The 24978-nt window shown below is 35.5% G+C and overlaps 1 protein-coding gene across 1 annotated transcript in view; it reads right to left on the reverse strand.

The window, feature by feature from the left end:
• The window catches only part of CNTN5 (contactin 5), a 1287027-nt gene that overhangs the window by 324454 nt on the left and 937595 nt on the right, over positions 1–24978 (reverse strand). The window contains exon 8 of the mRNA XM_057750478.1: positions 22590–22793. Within this exon, the coding sequence (XP_057606461.1) occupies positions 22590–22793 (204 nt within the window). The remainder of the gene's footprint in view (positions 1–22589; positions 22794–24978) is intronic.

Raw genomic sequence — 24978 nt, forward strand, 5'->3', positions numbered from 1 at the left:
TTAGAAGTTACCAAACTATATGTCCACTCAAAGACTCTCCATTAACAAGGCTGGGTTGAATTTCTTTTCCTCATGAATATCTTCTATTACCACAGTAGCCCACAATGATGGATCCATCCTATAAATTCTCATAGCATTCAAGATTATATAAATATACTATTTACCCTTCCCATCTCTACTTAGTCATGTTTTATTTAATGTTTTGTTTTCACATGTCTTATTTCTCTATAATGAGATAGATAATTTATTGGTGGCTAAAGCCATGCCCTACACTTAGTTTTGGGTCATGCAGGTTTGCATCATGGAAGGTTCATGCATACAAATAGTCCTAGTCTACCACAAGCCAAGTGATAAGGGCTAGTTTCTGAGCACAAACTATACATACAGGCATAGAATGACAACTAATATTCAAATTCTTTCAAGAATTTATCACTTATCAGGACTGGAAAAGATATCATAAAGCTTCCAGAATTTCCTCCAATTTCTCATAGATAGTTTCAGATTTCAGTGCCATTTGGGAAGAAACTTTTGATTTACCAGTTGTTGATTCTATATAGATGTAACCATGTGTATATGACAAAAAAGATATAATATTTTAAAATGGATTAACCCATTAATATATTGTAGCACTGTTTATTCCTTTTTCGCTAAAGAGATTTATCTTAGGTGTTTAACGTTGATGAAAAGAGTTTCTATCTTAATGATGAACTGTTGATGATGAATAGATCACAATGTATTTGAGTTTTCATGCCTTTCTTTTCACAAAATACCCTATTTGACTATGCAACATATAACAGTAGAAAACCTTAATACATTTCCTTATTATCCTTTTTCATTGAACATATTATCCAGGATTAAGCCAAGGTGGAGGTCAAAAAAAACTGGCCACCAAATAACTAATATTATTGAATATAATGACTCACATTAAAAAGCAACAGAGGGAGTGGAAAAAGATGGCAGCAAAGTAGAGGGACGTGGAATACATCCCCCTCCACAGATGCAGTGGGAACGCACCGAAGGATGCAATAATTCCCACAGAGAACCAGCTGAACACCAGCAGATGGACTCGGACACCAGAAAGGACTGCAAGGAGCCTGACATAACCGCTAAGTTTTTGGTAGTACGGACAATATATCTCTCATACTTTCCCTTCATCCCTATCTTTTATACATTTCTATTCCTTTCTTTTTATTTGCATATTTGCAACCACACTACACTCTTCTGTTCCCCTTTCTTCCAGCCATTTTAAGTTTATTTTATCTTAACATACTTATAAGCAACACTATCTATCTGCTCAGACTCCTTGCTCTATTCTCCAGATGATGCACCTCCTTGGTATTTAATATTAGGTTTTTGTCTTTATCTTAGTTCTTAGTACAGTTGTCTAATTACATTCTGAGAATCTCCATTCTCTCTGGTGGTACTCTGGCTCTCTTCTATATTTGATTCTAGCTTACAAAATCTCCCTGGATTAATGTTTGTATGCGTAAGGTGTTATTTATTTGTTTGTTTGCTTTTGCTTTTGTCCCTGATTTGTTCTGTTTCAGTTATCAATTTCTGTTGGGTTTCTCTTTGAATATCTGATAGCACACTGGGGTTCTGTCGGGTCTTTCCAGAGCCTTATGTCCTAATGGATTCAGTAATTGTGTGTCTTATACATGTATGTGTTTCCTAGACTTAATATTTGTTTAATCCAATACTTGGACATTAGTCTGAGGCTTGGACAGTCTTCTATAAACACCTCTATCACCGGGACAAGCAACCCCAAAAGTCTGGACAACCAACCCCAAAAGTTTGGACAACCATGAGGAAACAAAGAAACACCATGCAGGCAAAGGAGCAGGAAAAAAACCCACAAGACCAAATAAATGAGGAGGAAATAGGAAAAATGCCTGAAAAAGAATTTAGAGTAATGATAATAAAAATGATACAAAATCTTGATAACAAAATAGAGAAAGTACAGGAAACAGTTCATAAGAACTCAGAAAAACAAACAGCAATGGATAACAAAATAACTGAAATTAAAAATACTCTAGATGCTATAACCAGCAGAATGACTGAGGCAGAAGAACAAATAAGTGAGTTGGAAGATAGAATGGGGGAAATAAACGCCACAGAGCAGGAAAAAGAAAAAAGAATAAAAAGATTAGAAGACTGTCTCAGAGACCTCAGTGATAACATTAAGCATACCAACATTAGAATTATAGGCATCCCAGAAGAAGAAGAAAACAAGAAAGGGTCTGAGAAAATATTTGAAGAGGTTATAGTGGAAAACTTCCCCAACATGGGAAAGGAAAGAATTAACCAAGTCCAAGAAGCACAGAGAGTCCCGTACAGAATAAACCCAAGGAGAAATACACCAAGACACATATTAATCAAACTAATGACAATTAAACACAAAGAAAAAATATTAAAAGCAGCAAGAGAAAAGCAACAAACAACATATAAGGGAAAACCCATCAGGATAACAGCTGACCTTTCTACAGAAACTCTGCAGGCCAGAAGGGAATGGCAGGATATACTGAAAGTCCTGAAAGAGAAAAACCTACAGCCAAAAATACTCTACCCAGCAAGAATCTCATTCAGATTTGAGGGAGAAATCAACAGCTTTACAGACAAGCAAAAGTTAAGAGAATTCAGCACCACCAAACCAGCCTTACAACAAGTGCTAAAGGAACTTCTCTAAGTAGGAAACACAAGAAAAGGAAAACACCTACAAATACAAACCCAAAACAATTAAGAAAATGGTAATTGGAACACACATGTCAATAATCACCTTAAATGTAAATAGATTAAATGCACCAACCAAAAGACACAGAGTGGCTGAATGGATACAAAAACAAGACCCTTCTATATGCTGCCTACAAGAAACCCACTTCAGACCAAAGGATACATATAGACTGAAAGTAAAGGGATGGAAAAAGATATTCCATGCAAATAGAAGTCAAAAGAAAGCTGGAGTAGCAATACTCATATCAGACAAATTAGACTTTAAAGTAGAGACTATTAAAAGAGACAAGGAAGGACACTACATAACGATCAAGGGATCCATTCAAGAAGAACATAACACAATGGTAAATATCTATGCCCCCAACATAGGAGCACCTCAATACATAAGGCAAATGCTAACACCTATAAAAGGGGACATCGACAGGAACACAATAATAGTGGGAGACTTGAACACCCCACTTACATCAATGGACAGATCATCCAAACAGAAAATAAATAAAGACACACAAGCTTGAAATGACACATTAGACCATCTCGACTTAACTGATATTTATAGGACATTCCATCCAAAAACGACAGACTACACTTTCTTCTCAAGTGCACATGGAACATTTTCCAGGATAGATCACATCTTGGGTCACAAATCAAACCTCAGCAAATTCAAGAAAATTGAAGTCATATCAAGCATCTTCTCAGACCACAATGCCATGAGACTAGATATCAATTACAGGAAAAATACTGCAAAAAATACAAACAATTCACTCTTAAACAACCAAGAAATCACTACAGAAATCAAAGAGGAAATCAAAAAATATCTAGAAACAAACAACAATGAAAACACACCAACCCAAAACCTATGGGACTCAGCAAAAGCAGTTCTAAGAGGGAAGTTTATAGCAATACAGTCCTACCTTAAGAAACAAGAAAATGATCGAATAAACAACCTAACCTTACACCTAAAACAACTAGAGAAAGAAGAACAAGGAAACCCCAAAGTGAGCAGAAGGAAAGAAATCATAAAGATCAGAGCAGAAATAAATGAAAAAGAAAGGAAGGAAACCATAGCAAAAATTAATAAAACTAAAAGCTGGTTCTTTGAGAAGATTAACAAAATTGATAAACCATTAGCCAGACTCATCAAGAAAAAAAGGGAGAAGATGCAAATCAACAGAATTAGAAATGAAAAAGGAGAAGTAACAACGGACACCTCAGAAATACAAAAGATCATGAGAGACGACTACAAGCAACTATATGCCAATCAATTGGATAACCTGGAAGAAATGGATACATTCTTAGAAAAATACAATCTTCCAAGACTGAACCAGGAAGAAATAGAAACCATGAACAGACCAATCACAAGTATGCAAATTGAGGCAATGATTAAAAATCTCCCAACACACAAAAGCCCAGGACCAGATGGGTTCACGGGCGAATTCTATCAAACATTTCGAGAAGAGCTAACATCTATCCTTCTCAAACTCTTCCAAAATATTGCAGAATGCGGAACACTCCCAAACTCATTCTATGAGGCTACCATCACCCTGATCCCAAAACCAGGCAAAGATGTCACAAAAAAAGAAAACTACAGACCAATATCACTGATGAATATAGATGCAAAAATCCTCAACAAAATACTAGCTAACAGACTCCAACAGCACATTAAAAAAATCATACACCATGATCAAGTGGGGTTTATCCCTGGGATGCAAGGATTCTTCACTATACGCAAATCAATCCATGTGATACATCATATCAGCAAATTGAAGGATAAAAACCATATGATCATTTCAATAGATGTAGAAAAAGCTTTTGACAAAGTTCAACATCCATTTATGATAAAAGCTCTCCAGAAAATGGGCATAGAAGGAAATTACCTCAACATAATAAAAGCCATATATGAAAACCCAAAAGCCAACATCATTCTCAATGGGGAAAAACTGGAAGAATTCCATCTAAGAACAGGAACAAGACAAGGGTGTCCACTCTCACCACTATTATTCAACATAGTTTTGGAAGTTTTAGCCACAGCAATCAGAGAAGAAAAAGAAATCAAAGGAATCCAAATTGGAAAAGAAGAAGTCAAATTGTCACTCTTTGCAGATGACATGATATTATATATAGAAAACCCTAAAGACTCTACCAGAAAACTGCTAGCACTAATTGATGAGTTTAGTAAAGTAGCAGGATACAAAATTAATACACAGAAATCTCTTGCATTCCTATACACTAACAACGGAAGAGCAGAAAGAGAAATTAAGGAAACTCTCCCATTCACCATTGCAACGAAAAGAATAAAATACCTAGGAATAAACCTGCCTAAGGAGGCAAAAGACCTGTATGCAGAAAACTTTAAGACATTGATGAAAGAAATCAAAGACGACACAAACAGATGGAGGGACATACCATGTTCCTGGATTGGAAGAATCAACATCATGATAATGACTGTACTACCCAAAGCAATTTACAGATTCAATGCAATCCTGATCAAATTACCAATGGCATTTTTCACAGAACTAGAGCAAGAAATCTTACGATTTGTATGGAAACACAAAAGACTCCAAATAGCCAAAGCAATCTTGAGAAGGAAAAATGGAGTTGGTGGAATCAGGCTTCCTGACTTCAAACTATACTACAAGGCCATAGTGATCAAGACAGTATGGTACTGGCACAAAAATAGAAAGGAAGATCAATGGAATAGAATAGAGAACTCAGAAGTAAGCCCAAACACATATGGGCACCTTACCTTTGACAAAGGAGGCAAGACTATACAATGGAAAAAAGACACCCTCTTCAATAAGTGGTGCTGGGAAAATTGGACAGCAACATGTAAAAGAATGAACTTAGAACACTTCCTAATACCATACACAAAAATAAACTCCAAATGGATGAAAGACCTATATGTAAGGCCAGACACTATAAAACTCCTCGAGGAAAACATAAGCAGAACACTCTATGACATCCATCAAAGCAAGATCCTTTTTGACCCACCTCCTAGAATCATGGAAATAAAATCAAGAATAAACAAATGGGACCTCATGAAACTTAAAAGCTTTTGCACAGTGAAAGAAACCATAAACAAGACTAAAAGGCAACCCTCAGAATGGGAAAAAATAATTGCCTATGAAACAACGGACAAAGGATTAACCTCCAAAATATACAAGCAGCTCATGAAGCTTAATACCAAAAAAGCAAATAACCCAATCCACAAATGGGTGGAAGACCTAAATAGACATTTCTCCAAAGAAGACATAGAGATGGCCAACAAACACATGAAAAGATGCTCAACATCACTCATCATCAGAGAAATGCAAGTCAAAGCCACAATGAGGTATCACCTCACACCAATCAGAATGGCCATCATCACAAAGTCTGGAAACCACAAATGTTGGAGAGGGTGTGGAGAAAAGGGAACTCTCCTGCACTGTTGGTGGGAATGTAAATTGGTACAGCCACTATGGAAAACAATTTGGAGGTTCCTTAAAAAACTACAAATAGAACTACCATATGATCCAGTAATCCCACTCCTGGGCATCTACCCAAAGAAAACCATAATCCCAAAAGAAACTTGTACCATAATGTTTATTGCAGCACTATTTACAATAGCCAGGACATGGAAGCAACCTAAATGCCCATCAACAAATGAATGGATAGAGAAGATGTGGCATATATATACAATGGAATATTACTCAGCTATAAAAAGGGATGAGATGGGGCTATATGTAATGAGGTAGATAGAACTACAGTCTGTCATACAGAGTGAAGTAAGTTAGAAAGAGAAGACAAATATTGTATGCTAACTCACATATACGGAATCTAAAAATGGTACTGATGAACTCAGTGAGAAGAACAAGGATGCAGACACAGAGAATGGACTGGAGAACTCGAGGTTTGGGAGGGGGCAGGGGATGAAGCGGAAGCTGAGACGAAGCGAGAGAGTAGCACAGACTGTAAAATAGATAGTCAGTGGGAAGTTGTTGTGTAACAAAGGGAGTCCAACTCGAGGATGGAAGATGCCTTAGAGGACTGGTGCGGGGAGGGTGGGGGGGACTCCAGGAGGGGGGGAGTCAAGGAAGGGAGGGAATACGGGGATATGTGTATAAAAACAGATGATTGAACTTGGTGGACCCCCCCCAAAAAATAAAATAAAATAAAATAAAATAAAATAAAATAAAATAAAATAATAAAATAAAAGCAATAGAAACAGGTATTCAATAGACTGTAAAAGATATACTTTCCCCCTCTTTGATAAAGAAGGGAGTGAGTCAGAAGAGAATTCATAATAGAAATGGGACCCTCTTTTGCAAATTGTCGTAGTTCTGTTTGGGTGTGAATGAATGCTTTTAGACGAGGCCCAGATACAGGACTGTACCTATGGCTAACTGTTCACTGCAAACATACTGGCTACACCTATATTGCCTTTCTAACACTGAAAATTCTTTGGAAATCTGCTTTTTTTTAAAGTTACATATTACCTTATTCCAGCTCAGCAAATCTGCTAGTTCCACAGGCGTAAACAGGTTTAGTAAGTCAAGGTTTGGGGAAGTAAACAATTTAATGATAGATGCAATTATGATTTGTAAGGTCTTGTTTTGTTTGCTTTTTACTTCTAGTTGTATTATTATTTTTATATTGCCGATAATTGAATTTGTGCAAGATTATTTGCCACATTTTTAGAAGATTTCCAAAGTTGGAGAGATAAATTAAAGTCTAAAACTACAATTAGGGGCCTAGTATGACATTCAGGTCATGCAGTAATCACTGTTAAAAGTATACTGATAATATAGCAATGAAAATAATACCCAATCCATATATGGGGTTTATTATATACCATGTACCTTTCTAAGTGCTTTAGAGATACCAACTCTGATCCTTACAATCCCTTAAATTGGTCTAATAATTATCCTTATTTTACTTCTGAGAAAACTGAGTTAGAAAGGTTGAAAAATTGTCTAAAGTCATGCCTATTAAATACTACAGCCAGGATTTGAATTCGTGACATCCGGCTCCAGAGTCTATGCTCTTCTCCATAATGCTAAGTAATGAATGAATTGTATTCCACATGTTCTGCCATAAATCAGCACTTCTGAGGCAAAGATATTTTTCCATAGAAAATTGTGAGTAATGGTTTGTTTGCTATTTAACTCACAAAATACTATCTAGTTCATAAGACGTGATCTAAATAAGTTTAGATCATGATCGGCATAACAGGAGAAAATAAATGACTTCTCCTCTCTACACACTTTTTTTCATAGATGCAGAGCCAGCCTCAGACAAAAAATGGAAAGATGTATTGTTTTTATATTCCACTTCATTTTATTTACCTTTCTTCTCTAGTTCCTTTGGGTATGCTTTTCCCTCTGTCCATAATGCCAGCCCAGAAATGGGGCAATTAACAAACTCCTATTCTTTTCCAACACTGCACTCAAATGGCAGCTCCACTCTATAAATGCTCTGGATGGCCCCATGGAGTTAGTGCGCATTCTCTTGGTGCCTTTGACATATGACATCTCTTGATGTTACTTTTTGCACATTGTGATGTGAATTTTTTTGACAGAACCACCACCTTGTCTATCTTCTCTATTAGACCAAGAGTTCTTTGAGGATCAGAGGGTGTGTTATTCTTGAATCCTCAGCACCAAAATAAACCATGTGAACTCTGCCAGAGTCTTTAGGTGAATGATTATTTTAATCTTTACAACTATCTCAAGGCTGTTGTATGAATCAAGAAATCAAGGTTTAGAAAGGGTAGGTGACATAGTTAAAATGAAGCAGAATTGAGATTACAAAATAATCACATCTTCCAGAATAGCTCTGTCTGACCCCATTTTTTAAGTGATGTCAAATTCCTTTCTATTATCCTTCACATCCTATCCAACTCTTTTCCCAAATAATCCCTACTCCTTCCTTCCTGAGAAGTTATCTCAGGTAGATGATAAAAAGAAAAATGATATGATTTAACTAATATATACTAACATAAAAAGTACTGATTTCTGATTTTTCTCTGTGACATCTTATGTGTTCAAGCATAATGCTTATTCACTTAAATGACTTTAATTAGTAGAATTTATGTAGGTATTATACCACAGGGGAGGAAGACATTGTAGACAGTAGGTCTGCTGCATTTGGCCAGATCTGACTGAGACTCCATTTCTGAGGTTAGAGCCTCAAAATTATTCACACTGTCTTTTGTTTTTTTTAAAGTTGTTTTATGCTTTCAGTCACTTCTGAATTGCAAATTCTCTAAAAACTTCTTGAGGACATGTCTTTCGTTTAAACAAAGGCAAAATTAGAAGGGCCTGTGGCAGTGACCAACTTGTGGTAGGGTAGCTATTTATACATACCAATCATCTTCAAGTTGGCCATTGGTAAGATTTGTACTACATTATTTGATCATCAAGGTGTCAGGATGACAGCAAAATATTTCTTTATGTTGGTTTTAATTTATTTTTTAAACCAGTGAGTGACACAAATATTCTCTGGGATCCTAGATTTGGTGCAGTCTTCATTTTCTTTGTAGTTAAATTTTTAACACTCTGACATTAAAAAAAAAAACAACTCTACCTTTAAAGAAAAAAGTGTGCTACAATATTAACTAGAACCTACTAATTATTAAGAAAATTAGGCTATGTATTCTCTTGACAGATATTTTGACAGATAATTAACACACAATATAGCAGGCAGCCTTACATTCTCTGTAGATGAATTCTGTCATTCCCAAAGATGAGCATAACCCCAATTTTACTTAAATGGGTTATTTCTTTCTTGTTATCTAATTTCATAAATTTGATGGATTCTCTCTTTCTTGATGAATTGAGAAAAAAATCCTCACATCACCTACAGGGATGAAATTGGAAAGAAGCAAAGATTGCTTCTATGATAGGTGGGCTATTCATATGGATCATCATCTGTAACCATGCCCTTTAAATTTTATTTTAGGTAATATTGATAAAGTAATCCAAGACCCCAACTTGGCATCGATATCAAAAGGGAGGCATAAGGATACAGTGGAAAAAACACTGACCTTGGGAGAGTCCCTTACCTAGTTGGTAACTGAGCTATAAAGTACATTTAGCAGCATACTCTTTAGAGTCACACATACATAGGTTAAGAGGACTGCTACCTGTCTGTATGGCAGACTCTTTAACTGTAAAAGAAAGATTAACTTAAATGCTGTATTGTTGTGAGGACTAAATGAGAGAACGTATGATATGCTTTTATCACGGTGCCTGGTGCATAGAAAGAACATTAATCATTTTCAAGCCTTCTACTTATGTAACTGCTATCTCCCTGCCACAGCAATGTGAGACAAGGGTTATAAAATAGTAAGATGAATCATTCAGTTTTAAAATATTTTAAATAATGGCGAGATTATATTGGTACAAGTAAATTGCTTCCCAGTATGTCTACTTTGAAGAACATAACATTCATTTGGATATATGAGTTTCAGTACATTTGTTAGAAAAAAAAAATCAGTCTTGTTATTTTATGATAAATTTGCAAAACATCTCATCGGGGTGAACTGTGGAAGAAATACTTCTAAATATCACGAACGACCTTCCAGAAGAAGTAGTTTTAGAGCCCTCAATATCCTGGATGTGATTTTTAGCACTGGATAATAAAAGTGATCACAAAATAAGAATATAATTCAATAAAGAAAGATATAAATAAGGATATAAATTTAATAACCTTGAAGCATAAGGGAAACCTTAAAATACCCACCATAGAGTTACTCAATTTTAGACAAATTAACTGAGACAAAATGTGAGAATTAGTTCAGGAGAAAAAAATGGAAGGGAATCATTTAAAATGATTCATAGGGAGACTTAAGGTTATTTTTAAATACCTTATTTGATGCTCAGAGAAAAATCAGGTAGATCATATTAAGAACAGCAGTGCAAGGTAAGATAAGGAAAAATGGCGACTGTAGGAAAATAGGCATCTTATTAATAATATGAAGATTGTCTAAATAAAGTGAAAAGACCTATGGCACCTATGACAGCTCAATTATGAGGACCCTCCTCCAAAAACAGCATATTAATCTAAATTTCAATAATTACCTTAAAGGTGATCTAAAACTATGAATGAAATACACTTAAAATTATTCCATAGGCAATCAACCAATTGCAAAATACCGTAACTGACAATCACTATAAAGTCATAGTTGCTTATGGACATAAAAGAAAATATCAGATGTTCCCTTACCTGAGTGAACATAAAAATTGCTAGTGATGCAGTCAAAAATAAATATCTCCAATCTCCACTTCAGGCCTACTGAATCAGAGTATCTAAGGGAAAGACCCAGGAATCTGAATTTTTACCAAGATTCTCCCTAACATGATTCCGTACAGTCTTTCAGGCACCTTTGGTCTGGAAATCCTGTCTGGTACAAAGAAGAGCTTAAAACACATGAAGAGGTATGTAACCTTAAAAAATGTATACTTAGCAAGTAATGATTAGTGCAGCGCTTCTTAATATATGAAATATCTGGGATAAATATCTACAGTAGGGAGGGGGCTTCTGGGGTCCCCTGGGGAGGTAGGGGAGCAGAGTCACTCCCTGTATTTCAACAAAGAATTGTGTATTGATCATGTGTTTACCTTACAACATTTCTGCCACTAAAAAATGCTGATTTTTAGGACCACTCCAGAAATTCTGATTGGATAGATCTCGGGTATGGCCCAATATTTCCATTTTTTACAAGCACCCTAGATTATTTTCATTCAAGTATTTAAGGATCACAATATTTAATGCTGGCCTATTAGGTATAATTTTATAGATTTCCAAAAGCTTTTGATAGTTTTATTATTAAATGCTGTTTTAAATTAAGCAAATAGTGAATAGAAATAATATGGAGGAATAATGTCATTGCTGGTGAAATATCTTAGGTATGGGAAGCAACATGTTGGCAAAATGGAAGCGTCCTCTGGGGCTTGGATTTGCTAATTATTTTGCAAATTATCTTAACATAGGAAGTATCTTAATATGGGAATAATAAAATCTCCAAATGTTTAGATGACACTGAGCTCTACCTGGTAGTTAAATATCAAGCTGGCAAATATAACTTGCATGATGATATCATAAAGTTGTGGTTGGGTGTTATGAAAGTGGCAGATGGGTTTCAATATGGACAAACATAAGAAATGCTTTTAGAATAAAATCCAAACCATACTTATTATATGGTAGATTTTATTCCTGTTTATTGTAACTAACAAGCTGTGTGACTTTAGGCAAGTCATTCAAACACTTGCAGACAGAGCTAGGAATTAAGAGGTGTCTCAAAAGAAAGAACAAAAAGAAAAGGAATTGAGTCAGAAAATTCTGGAGCAGTTTTTGATTGGAGAATATGATTGAAGACAAGTGATGAAATATAAAACTTCTCCTAATGCTACTACCCTCACCCCAGCCTCTATTAAAACTTCAATTCTAGACAGAGGAGTTTGAATTTACACAGTAAACAGCAGCAACAACAAACTATAGTAATAGAAACAGTCTAGGAAAGAAGTTTCTTACTGCAACTACCACACGCTAGTGAAATGCAGTGGTGCTTATATCATAAGTATTGTGTGAACAGCTTATTTTTACTAAAACTTACTATGTATCAGGCATTACTCTAATTGCTCTGTATTTATTAATGCATTTAATCCTCACAATAACCCTGTGAAACCCTTGTCCAGGGATAAACTAGGTGGTAAATCAAACCCAACTTTGTGACTGATTTTCTTTAAACAAAATTAATAAAAATACGTTCTAGTTTAAATCTCTGTAATGATGCCACTCTCACGAACTTGCTTTCTGTTAGCTTCCTTGATTGATGGTAAATGAGATCGTGTCACAGCTAGTTCACTGGCATTGGACCTAAAGCCTGTCTTATGTTCTATAGCCTAGAATGCAGAAATGCTCTTGAAAGTAAATTTTGGATAGGAACACTATTCACCTTCTGTAAATTGCAGAAAAAGGTATTTGAAAACCACTGATCTAGGCAAGAGGCAAAGAGTGTTGTAATTAGAAGCATAAAGAAGGAGATAGATGAGGATGAAATTGCAGATGTAGAATTCCCAACCTGTGGGAAATGTATGTAGTCATGAGATTAGGAGGATTCTAGTTGATCCTGAAATACCTATATTAGGTGTATAGAATAAAAGTGATCTCACGAACAACAGATATCAGCTGAAGAAGTTAGTTTGTGGGAAATTCTAAACTGGAAACAGAAATAGAAGTGCTCATGAAAGACAAATATTTAGAAATATAGACAGGGCACAGGAGTAGAATTCTGGAGGAACACCTACATTTGGAAGGCTAAGCCTATTTAAGTCCTTTAGGGAAAAATGCTAAGTGTAAACAAACCAGACAAATAGGTGAACAGACACATCCAGACCAATAGATAAATGGGATGATTGATTTAGGGGGTAGATAGACTGAGGAGAGACAGTGAAAGGTACATATGAACCTGTTCAGGAGAGCCTACAGTCAGGTAAACCAAAAAGAAAAAAAAAATCAGGTTTAAACAGATTTTGGTAAGAGGTCAGGAATGATGAAGACAGAAAAAGCTGGTGTATTTGATGAACAGATACTTGATGAATTTTGAGAAAACGTCTTGAGTGGTGTGTTGAGGCTCAATGCCAGATTGCAGAGTATAAAGCGAAGAGAGGCAGTGGAGCAATGGAGACTGTGTGGAGACTAGTCTGGCAATAGAAAAGGAAGTCAGATTAAAATGACTGAACATACATTTTGCACTCAAAAAATAATTCAAAGTTCATGGTTCTTTTCTTATGTTAAGAATGATAGGGACTTCCCTGGTGGTGCAGTGGTTAAGAATCTGCCTGCCAAAGTAGGAAACATGGGTTCAAGCCCTGGTCCAGGAAGATCCCACGTGCTGCAGAGCAACTAATCCCATGAACCACAACTACTGAGTCTGCGCTTTAAAGCCCGTGAACCACAACTACTGAGCCCATGAGCCATATCTACTGAAGTCCATGTGCTCTAAAACCCACAAGCCACAACTACTGAGTCCACATGCCACAACTATTGAAGCTCGCGTGCCTAGAGCCCATTCTCTACGACAAGAGAAGCCACCACAGTGAGAAACCCTCGCGCTGCAATGAAGAGTAGCTCCTGCTTGCCGCAACTAGAGATAGCCTGCACAAAGTGACAAAGACCCAACACAGCCAAAAATAAATAAATAAAATTATAAAAAAAAGAAATATATATTCACCATTACAATGCCAGTTATCAAAACTTTGCATCCTTTGGAATTTTATTTCCTGAATGACAATAACAAGTTTTCATGCAGGAAACCAGAAAAAGCCTAAATTAGATTCACATTTAAGAAATTTACCTTATTATTTGTAAGCACTTATTAAATAATTCTTCAATTTCTAAGACATATTAAGGGAGTTAATAAAATTATGTACATTGTTTTCTTTGATAAAAATTCTTATTTCCATAATTAGAAGTTTAAGTTGTTTTTATAAGTCTGCTTGAGGAGAAACTGAATTGTATGGAATGACTGATGGTCAAGGACATGTGAGCAAATTATTCATTTTATTCAGAAATCACCCAATAATTTCTTGATGTTTTTATTTAATTTGTAGCATATCAAGATGATAAGCTTTCCAGAGAGACATAGCAAAATAAATAAAAGATTAATAAAAGCCAAATAAGTTTCTTATGTTGCTGAAGACCTTGACATAAAACTTTAATACTATTCAGCTTCCTTCACATAGATAAATATACACTAGTAGGAGTGTTCTTGTCACAAGCTTTCCAAGTTCTCTTGGAACTACTATAAATTGAAAATTCTGAACAAAGTTTAGAAGAAGAAAAAATCTTCTGGGTTTAGGGTAGAACATTTAATACCCAGTACAGAATTTAGAGGAGAAAAGGGAAAAGCTAATACCCAAGGCCATTTCATTTGCCATATTTCCTTGTGATAAATGGACTGATCAGGAAATAAGAATGCCTTTGCTACATCTCACTGTTTGAGTGGCAAAACCAATTCAGGTATCAGAAAGAAAGAGAGTAGCACAGGATCCATTCTGTCTGTATTTTATCTGGAGCAAAGCGGAGACGATTGGAGTGGAGCAGGGATACATTTTAATTGATATTTATTCCATCAAAGGTTGTTAATTCTGATTCAATGACTGTGATCTTATGTGGTAAAGTACCAGCAGAATGCTGTTTAACAGCCAGTTCTCTGGGGTAGGAGGTTGGTAAGGACCTTGGTATATAGCCTTTGCTGCTTTTCATGTGGATAGTCCCATCATGATTGATCTCAAGCTACCAAGATGTGAAGAGATGGACCCAACCAATTCTTGCAAGCGGTAACAAGCCAGCTCCAATACACTGCTAGAATAGCCATGGATATGCCACAAGATAAGTAAGAAAAACAAATTGCTTCAGATTTCTCTTTGGTCTTTGCATTAGTTTTCTGTGTCCCTGTATTAAGATCCTTAACACATCAGCAAAAATCCCTTTACTATATAATGTAACATTCAAAGTTTCTAGGAATTAGGATATGAATAACTTGGGGCCATTATTCAACCTACCACAATCTTCAAGGGTATACCATTTTTTATATTTTCCATTTCTCTTAGGACCTGCTTTATTCAGTAGTGAATTAATGGGGTTGATTCATAAATTATATAAGTATGTGATTCTGTACATAATTTTCTTGTGGACATAATTCTTGCTTTAAAAATAAACCTGCTGTCTACACGTACATTCTTATCTGATGACTTTACCTGCAGTTCATTTAAAAAAATGCCCTCAGACTTCCCACCACCAAATATTAGTTTATCTGCATTTATAGTCTTTTTACTTTTCTTCCCACTGTGACAACTGATGAATTCTCTAACAAAGGCCAATCTTTCTGCATGCATTCTGAATCTATTCCCACTCATTACCTCAAGTTACTTCCTCAATTTTTCTTTTCTCTCCTGTACTATCCAACTCCTGGAATAGCAAAAGGGCCCAACGACTGTTTTCATTTTTCTTTCTTTTCTTTTTTTATTATCCTCTCTGTACCACTTTGGAGCCACTATAGCCCTAGAGAAAGGTCTGAAGAAATGCTACCTTAGGAAGGAGTGAGATCTTACAGGAGAAGATTCCATCTGGACTGGAAGAAGAGTGAGGGGCTTGGTGCTGTACACAGTGGATTGTAAGAAGATGCTTTGCTCTATCTTCTTGAAGAAGTGAAACTATTATCAGAATGTAATGTTCCTTTCTACCCCTCAGAAATGCATTAATATCTTGTATGATATTAATAGACCAATTTAAACTTCATTTTGTTTTTAGTTCATATGTGCTTGTATATATCTTCTATCCTTTCACTTTAATACTTGTAAAGTTTTTAAGACAATGCCTCACAAGTACCAATTAATTATAAATGTTGATTGAATAAAAATAAAATAAGCTAAAAAAAGTCTTCAGAATTGGGCTAAGAACTCTAATGAGAGCAGAAATGAAAGTATGAACTTGCCATACATAAGACACAGATAGTGAGACTCTGAAGGGAGTCCAGAGACAAGAATGTTGTGGGGAGGCAGGGGTGTGTCAAGGGAGAGATATAGCAGCTGTAGGGAAAAAAGCCTAGCAAAAGAGAGAAGTGGTTAAAGGGGAGTGTTTAATAAATTTTGCTGTGTATTGCAGAATGCCAGCTCCTCGTTCATTCCCCTTCAAACCAGTAGTAAAATTTTGTGTTACTTATAAATGGTTTTGGAACTAGATTTGTTTGTTTTGTTTACAACACAATGATCTGTGAGATTGGCTCCATGGGACACTGAATGGGCAGGCAGATCCTAGGATGCATGGTTACACTCAGTATTTAGGGTAATATGTTCGCTTGTATTATACTGTAAGCTACCTAAGGACAATTATTGCATTGGTTTTGTCCTCCATTATATCCCCACTACTTAACAAATTATCTGTTACTTAATAGGTATGCAATATACATTTTTAAATGTGTGAGGATAATTTTTTCACAGTGGCAGCAGAGGAAAATCTGATCATGTCACTCATGTACTTTCAATCTTTTAAAGCTTCCCCCTCTATATTTGGACAACTTTTGTGTGTTTGAATGATCTTGGCCAGAATTTTTACTTCTGTAACTGCCACTACAGCCAGGTCTGTGGAGGTGTAACCAGTTTCACTAGTTGCAATTTGAGGGCATCCTGCAAATGCATGGAGTTAACTGCCTGTGGAGTCACCTTCAGGGATGGAAGCCCATTGTCTGCCAAGGAGATTATTCTGAGTGCATGTCATAAGGCTCTGGTCCTGTAGGACCCAGCTCCAGCTGCCTATAGAAGTGGTCATCTCCAGAAGGCAACCCCACTTTTCACTATTTCATTCCTCAACCCCACCCCATCCCTCTGTGATAAATTTCAAATAAACTACCTACAAGAGAATTTTGTTTCAAGCTTTGCTTTAAGAGGATCCAAGCCAAGACAATACATTTTGCAATAGTTTATAAGGTAAAATTTTATTTGTACTTGAAGGGTAATAATTTGCCTATGTATATAGCCTCTGTTATTTTTAGTAAGGTCTACTTTTTTTCAGAGAAGTGTAAAAACACAATGTTCTGAAATAATTTTTATAGCTAACTCTATGGTCACAGCAGATTAAATGTAATTTTTACATTCAAACCCCTACAGAGGTGTTTGCCAAGTTTGCAGAAATATCCATTATAATGCCTGTCTCTGCAATGAGAGGTTTGTAAAACCCAGCAGGAATTGCAGCTGACTGTGGTGCAAAAAATGGAATCATCCACAATTTTTATTTTCAGACTAAGTGTTTAATATAAGCACCTACTTGGGAAAGCATTCAAGAATATGTCCTTCTTATGAACATGCTCTTCAATTTTTTTGAAGGGAGATCAAATAGTAATATAACAGTTTTTTGAATTAAGAACAATTCTAGTCTAATCAATGCCTGTGTAGAATAATTAAAATTTTCCTTTTTTTTGTGTATCATCTTGATATAAATTCTTACATTCAGTAAGTTTGGTAATTTTTAATAGAAACTGTTTATTTAGCATTGCATATAAATGTTAAGTCTGAGTAGCTTGAACATTGCTGTGTGTTTCCCAATTCTGCAGAATTGGTTCCCTTCTGAGGTGGGGGTGGGAGTGGCTGGGAGAGGTGGGTTGACAGCTCTGCTTTGATGTGAGGGCAGGGAACTGGCTGTCAGGCTGCAAACACTCATGTGTCAGAAGGAGAAGGTTTTGCATTCTATGCCACTATTCACATTAAAAACTTCAGCTTTCCATGGAAAGTTCACTTATGCTGTTAAGACAAGCCCTTTGGTTTTTTGGCATGTAGGGACAGGCAAGAGAATGGATTCCAATATTTCACTGAAACAGACATTCAGCATACATACCTTCAATCCCCCTTTGTTTGGGCCCATTTCTTATGCTCATCCTTAGCTAATTTGATTTTAGAGCTTTTTCAGGCTTTCACTTGGCACATGGTTTTTAGCCCTTTCTTTAGAACCTTTAAACTTTATTCTAGGTTTTAGTTTCTCAGCCTGTTTAATCCCTAAACTCACTTCCTTCCTTATTCTTCCAGAAACATATCAAAGTGTCTCATTTGTTAATGAAATGCTTCCTCTACTCATTGATGATATGAATTTCTTCTTACAGGGTTTCAGAAGGGAGACAGGAGACAAATACAGGCAACTAGTCTACCATCTGGAGCTGCAGGCCCACTTCTCCTTGTTGAAATACTCATTTTTCTTGGCTTCCTTGATACTACACTACTGTTTTTCCTATTATCTCTCTGACTTCTCCTCATTATCCTTTGCAGGGTTTTCATTCTTTACCTTTCCAATGGAATTTGGATTATTCAAGGCTTGGTCCTAAGCTCACTTCATTTCATACTCATTTCGTGGGCTTGCTTAACACAGTAATGGTTTCATTTATCATTTGCATTGTGATGACTCGTTCATATTTTAACACTATTATTGAAACTATGAATTGTATTTGTAGAGCAAAATTTTAAGAGAAATTATTACATCCAAAGTGTATCACAGTATTATTTCCTTGTTATATTCAATTTAAAGTTTCACTTATGAAAAGCATGTCTAGTAGAGCATGCATATCTACACACAGCTTAAAAATCTTTAACAATATGATATTGAATGATAATTATACAGTAATAATTTGTTAACATCTATTTATTTTCAGATTTTACAGTTAGTCTATGGGAAAGTTTAGAACACTTAGTTGCATTTGCAGGAGAGAATGTCAGCGTGAAAGTGGCAGACAAAAGGACATAAAAGTAGTGTAGGCAAGGTAAAGGAAAAAGTAGGAATAACATTATCACTTTATTTAATAGAAAGCCAAGAATTATTTTCAAGAATTAAGAGGATAGTAGAGATTTAAGCACATGGTCAAGGTTAAAAAGGAAACAATAGAAAACTATTATACAAATATAAAATAGGGGAGAATAGAAGAAGCATATGTATATCATATGCGGGAGTAAACAGTTACTGTCTAAACTTGATTAAACAAGAAGCACAGATATTTCCTAGCATTAGATGAGAACCTCTTGAAGAAAACTAGAAGTTAAAATGTGGGCTTTAGGGAGTTGGATTGGATGGAAGGAAGGTATGCGGGTTTGCTTTGTTTTTTTTTCCCTCTTATCAGCACGTATAAACCACTACATTCCTTTGATAAGGGTGCATTCCTATGATAAAAAGTAAAAATTAGTAGACAGTCACCAAGAAAACAATAACCTTAGATGATTTACAGAAAGAAGAAATGTGAATTTTCCAATTCTCTCACAAAATCTTAAATAAGACTGTCACTGCATGATGTAAATGAAATTTAGCAGGTGTTTTCCACCTGTTTCTTTTTAACTTAAATGTTAACTTTAAAATAACAGTTTTATTTTACTTGTGTGCAGTGCTTTATTGAGCCTTTCATATAGTACTGCACGAACAGTGATTTTTTTAAAAATATAGATGTTTGTTAAATAAAAATAAGTCAACTGCTTCAATAAGTTCAATTAATATGACTAAAAATATTTATTTTTATTAGTGACATAGTATGGGTTATATGAGAAATATAGACTAACAGTATCATGTTCTGAAAATCAACTGTCAAGGATGGAGGGATTAGTTTTTTATTTTTTTTAATTTTTTTCATTTTTTTCATTTTTTACAATAAGTTGAATATATTTAGAGCGTACAATTTGGTATCCCAATCTCCCAATTCATTCCTCCCCAACCCTCCCCACTTTCCCCACTTGGTGTCCATGTGGTTGTTCTCTACATCTGTGTCTCTATTTCTGCCTTGCAAACCGGTTGATTTGTACCATTTTTCTATAGTCCACATATATGTGCTAATATATGATATTTGTTTTTCTTTTTCTGACTCACTTCACTCTGTATAACGGTCTCTAGGTCCAAGGGATGGAGGGAATAGTTTTAATAGGAGGAGGGACAGTAGAGTATCTCTACTAAAATGGAATAAGGGAAGATTAGTACAGATGGAGATGTATCAATAGTTAGATCTGAATTTCCATTAGTAGGAAAATAAACTTGATACTTAAATGGTTTTCGTAAAGCCATGGGGAGGGAAGGAGGCTGTCCAGTTTGAGAAAAGCAGAGAAGTTTCCAGAAACTTTTGGGAGAGTTACAAATTAAGCATGCACAGTAACTTACTAGGATTGAGAGGCAATGTTGAAGTTGTTGATCATGAATCTGTTGTAACTCTCTATCAGATTTCAGATTCCAAGGCAGTCACAAATTAAGGGTATAGTGAGTTCATTGGGAGTGGGGTTTTGCCAAAGAACAATAGACTCAGAAGCTCAAAAGAGTTTAAGTACCAGCAAGCAAACTACTTGAATTATTCTTAAAAAGTTTGACTATGGAAGGTGGAAGGTAAAGGTAAGTGATACATCTGGGCCATGAAGTAAAAGAAGTGCAAGAGACTGTTGAACATGGGTCCTAAGCTTTTAAATCACTGGTGAAGGTGGTATCAATTTTTGGATTCTGACTTTTACATGTGCTCCTCTCCCTTGTGAAGGTCAATGTAATGTTTAGGTTTATTGTGTGAAAAGAAGGCAGAGCCTACTTAACCTCAGGCACTATCCAAATGTAAGATATTATTATATAAATGGCTGGTGTGAATGGAACTAGTTATTGGTTAGCCAGCAAAATGTTATGGTTTTCAAGCAAAGATGCTTCAGATTCTTGAGGAATTAATGAGAAAATACTCAGAAATTTTATGAAAATGGCTTATAGAGAACCACCTCAATTCCAAGCTATTAACTAGATAAGTTTTTAAAATACATATCTATTCTCCTTTATTCTTTTCACCCTATAGACATTCTTATACAATCTTGAAGTTGGCATAGTACATACACACAATCACAGCCTTAACTGTAGTGATAGAACACATGACAACTCCTAAATCTCTTTCTCTACCCCAGTCCTCTCTTGTGCATATTAAGAATACATATCAGTATATCTATTGCATATTTCCACATAGATTTCCCATGGACATCTTATCTCATCCTAGCCAAAACTGAATTTCTCACATTCACCGATTTCTCAATCTTTTCCTTCATCTGTCTTATCTCTTTTCATGAAAAAAATCATCACCCACTCAATGAACTATGTGAAAGCTTCTCCTACTCCAGAGCCCTATGTTTAATTAATCATCACATTCTGCTAATTCAACCTTGCTAATATCCCAGGCATGTTTTCTACCTTTCAATGCTATTACCACTGCCCACATTCTGTCCCTCCTCACCTCTTGGCTGGTTAGTTCGATAGCCTCTAAATTGGTCTCCCTCTTTTCATTCTTGTTTCCCATCCATTCCTCCATGCTGTTACCTAGCAGTGTGAGCTTTGGCAGGTCCCTTTATCTCTTTAAAATTGGCTTCCTCATCTCTGAAATAGATATTGCATTTGTACTCTCTACCTGATAGGATTACAGGATTATTACTAATATTAAATACATATAAAACTCTGGCTATACATTACAGCAGCATATATTCCAAAACTAAGAATATAAAAGACAAGTGTTGAAATAGATTATTTTTAAGCTTCACAATCCATCAGGATTCTCAAGCTCACTTCTTAATAATACTTTCATAGATTTTTTATTGCATGACAGAGCAAGCCACATATCATATATCAACTGTAATATAGTACTTGACTTCTTTAATGCAATGCTTAACTGTAAATGTAACTGCAAATGAGGTGTTTAAATTTGAAGATACTTTGGATAGATGACAATACCTATAATTACAGAATCATCATTTCTGCCTGAATTGCACTTAAAATTTAAAGTTCCAAATGCTCCTATTATTGGAAAAGTAATAATAACAATTATAACTATACCGTGAAGTATTAAAAGCTGAACATTCAATTTGAATGCAGCTAAAATAAAAAAATGATGAAAAATGAACCTGTAAAATTCTTGCAATTCATACACATATGCTATATAGAGGCCCCAAAGAGCAAAGAAAAGAACAATGGAGTCTTTATTACAGTTCATCTTTTCAGAATCCCTCTCCCTTTTTGGCATTAGGGCAATGCTAAGGTTAATATTTCTTATCTATAGATCATCACTTTCCTATGTCAAAAATGTTATTCTCAGGAATGCATAATCTTCGACTAAAAGTGTAGAGGTTCTAAATATGGCAAATGCCTTTTTATTTTATTTTTGCTAGGTTTAAGTGCTTAGAAGAACACTAATACATATTTTTTAAGTCATTTTGTGTTGAAGTACAGTTGATTTACAACATTGTGTTAGTTTCAGATGTACAGCATTGTCATTCAGTATTTTTGAAGCTTACACTCAATTTTTCACATTTGAGGTGGCTGACAATTTCAATCCAGGCCATGCAACTTACCATCATTACGCAGAGTGAGTGGTGTTGGAGGACTAAGAACTCGAGCGTTTGTCACTGTGTTTTTCACCAGACAAATATAGCTGCCCACATCTGATGTTTGGACTTTAGAAATATAAAGGTTGCCTGTCTCCTGGGAAATGAACCGTCGGCTGTCTTCTGCCACAAAGGAAGGGAACTCGTTAAATACCCAGCTGTAGATGATCTCTGAAAATACACAAAATTCAATTGTTGAAAGATGGATTGTTTTACTAACAGTTAAACTCAAACAACAAAGCCTTTACTAAGTGTTAGATATATTGCAAGATCATAGATATTTGATCCAGATATATATCTCATTTCATATTTTTTGTTCAAAGAACTGTTGCTCTTAATGATCACATGAAGATCAGAAATATTTTTTATGGATGCTTAGCCTTTATCCAATTATCCATGCACTCATTCATTCAATTCTAATGTATGTTGAATGTGTCTTAGATGACTGGCACTATGATAGCACTGAAATTAAAAAGATGAGAGAGATAATTTCCCATTCTCAAAGTCAGTCTAATGGAAGAGATGTACCCAAATCTATGAAACAATGTGGAATAAAGAAATGGAGATGTATACTCCACTGTAAAGAAGACAATGGAGGAGGGCACTTAAGCCATCATGTCCAGCAGCAAAAACTTCTTCAGTAAAGAGATGCCTAAGCTACATTCATTTACTCATTTATTCACCAAATACTAGTTGAGGACCATGATGGGCCAGGAATGCTCTAAGTGGAAAAAACAAGTCTGTGTTCTCATGGAGCTTATAGTGAAAAGAACTAGAATACACAAACCAATAAGTATTTGTCAAGTGGTAATAAGTGCTGTGAAGAAAACTAAAGCATGTAAAAGAGGTAGAGAGTGACAGGGGTGAGAAAGACATGTGAATTTATATTTTAAAAACTCTCTCTGAATACTGGTTAAAGACGAGACAGTGTGAGGACAAAGCAGAGGCCAGGGGAAGGGGAAGCAGGAGGAATAACGCCCACTAGTTTAAGTGGCTATTTTCAAAATAGCCATGAAATATATAAATGATTTGCAATAGAATGGTAGTTAGTGGTAGTGACAGTAGTGGTGAAGGGGTGAGAAGTGACTGGTTCTAGTGAAAATGTGATAGTGGAGTTGACCAGAATTGCTGATGGATTGACTATGAAATGTGAAAAGGAAAAAAAAAATGAGTCAAGGAGTAAGGTTTTGGGCCACCGCAGTTTTGTGTTATTGGAGTGAAAAATCCAAGAAAGGGAGTAGTAAGAGAAGAGGTTAGAGAAAGTGGAGATAAACCCAAATTACTAAACACAAATTAACATGGTCTGTATGTTGTATTAAGGAGCTTGTGCTGTATCCTGGATGTTTCTAGCAAAGGGTTGACATAATTAGGGTATTCTGGTGATTCTGCAAAGGTTGGATTTAAGTAAGCACAAAGTTACTTGAGGGAAAAATAGGATGATATTGCATGCTGAAGGTGAGAGCTGAATACATCTGAATCAGAACCTCATCATAGCAATGAGAAGAAACATATTGACCCAAGAAATATATAGGGGGTAGGACAAATGAAGAGACAAATAGTCCAGGAACACTTTCATATCTCCCTTGAATGACTGGGAAGAGGATGGCTCATGAAGTTCAGGATGAAAATAAATGAGGTCAAACTGGTTTAAGGAGAAAGATCATTGGTTCACTTTTTGAGTTTGAGGCAAATCCACATAAGTAGTTTCAGCAATGAGTAAACACGTTTACTATGTTTGAAGTCCACAAGAGGAAATCTGTGGTTGGGAGTTGTTGGTATATTGGTATAATTGAATCATGTAAGTAAATGAAAATAGATACACTGAGAAGATAGTCCTCTGGAAAGCACAAACATCTAAATAAAGGAAAGAATTGTTCAAAAGGTGAGAGAGAAAGAACTATTGGAAAAATTAAAGGGGAATACAGAAAATGCAGTGTCACAGAGGCCAATGGCTTAACCATTCCAAGAGGGTTAAATAATGCCAAATAAGGCAAAAAGGACTTATTGGAAATATTTGTAAATATAATAAAGGAAAATGTTACTTAAGATTGACATGTGGTATATAACTGAATAGCAACTTCAACAGATGAGTGGAAATCAAAACCAGACTGCAATGGAGTTAATAAAAGATAAGAAATTGAAGGAATTATGTGTAGGTCAATAGCAATAAAATGTCAACAGACCTTAGAATCACCTATGTTATGGCTAAAAGAGCCGATTTCAAGGTCCCCTTTCCCCAGAGTCATTTGTTTATTAACACTAGTTACTTGAATTTTTAAAAAGCTCAAATGTGATTCTAATCTACTGTGAGGCTTGGGAAGCCCTGTTTTATGCCTTTCTTTACTTCCTTTCTCTC

The sequence above is a fragment of the Hippopotamus amphibius genome, chromosome 9 (genome assembly GCF_030028045.1).
Source record: "Hippopotamus amphibius kiboko isolate mHipAmp2 chromosome 9, mHipAmp2.hap2, whole genome shotgun sequence".
NCBI classification, from domain to species: Eukaryota; Metazoa; Chordata; class Mammalia; order Artiodactyla; family Hippopotamidae; genus Hippopotamus; species Hippopotamus amphibius.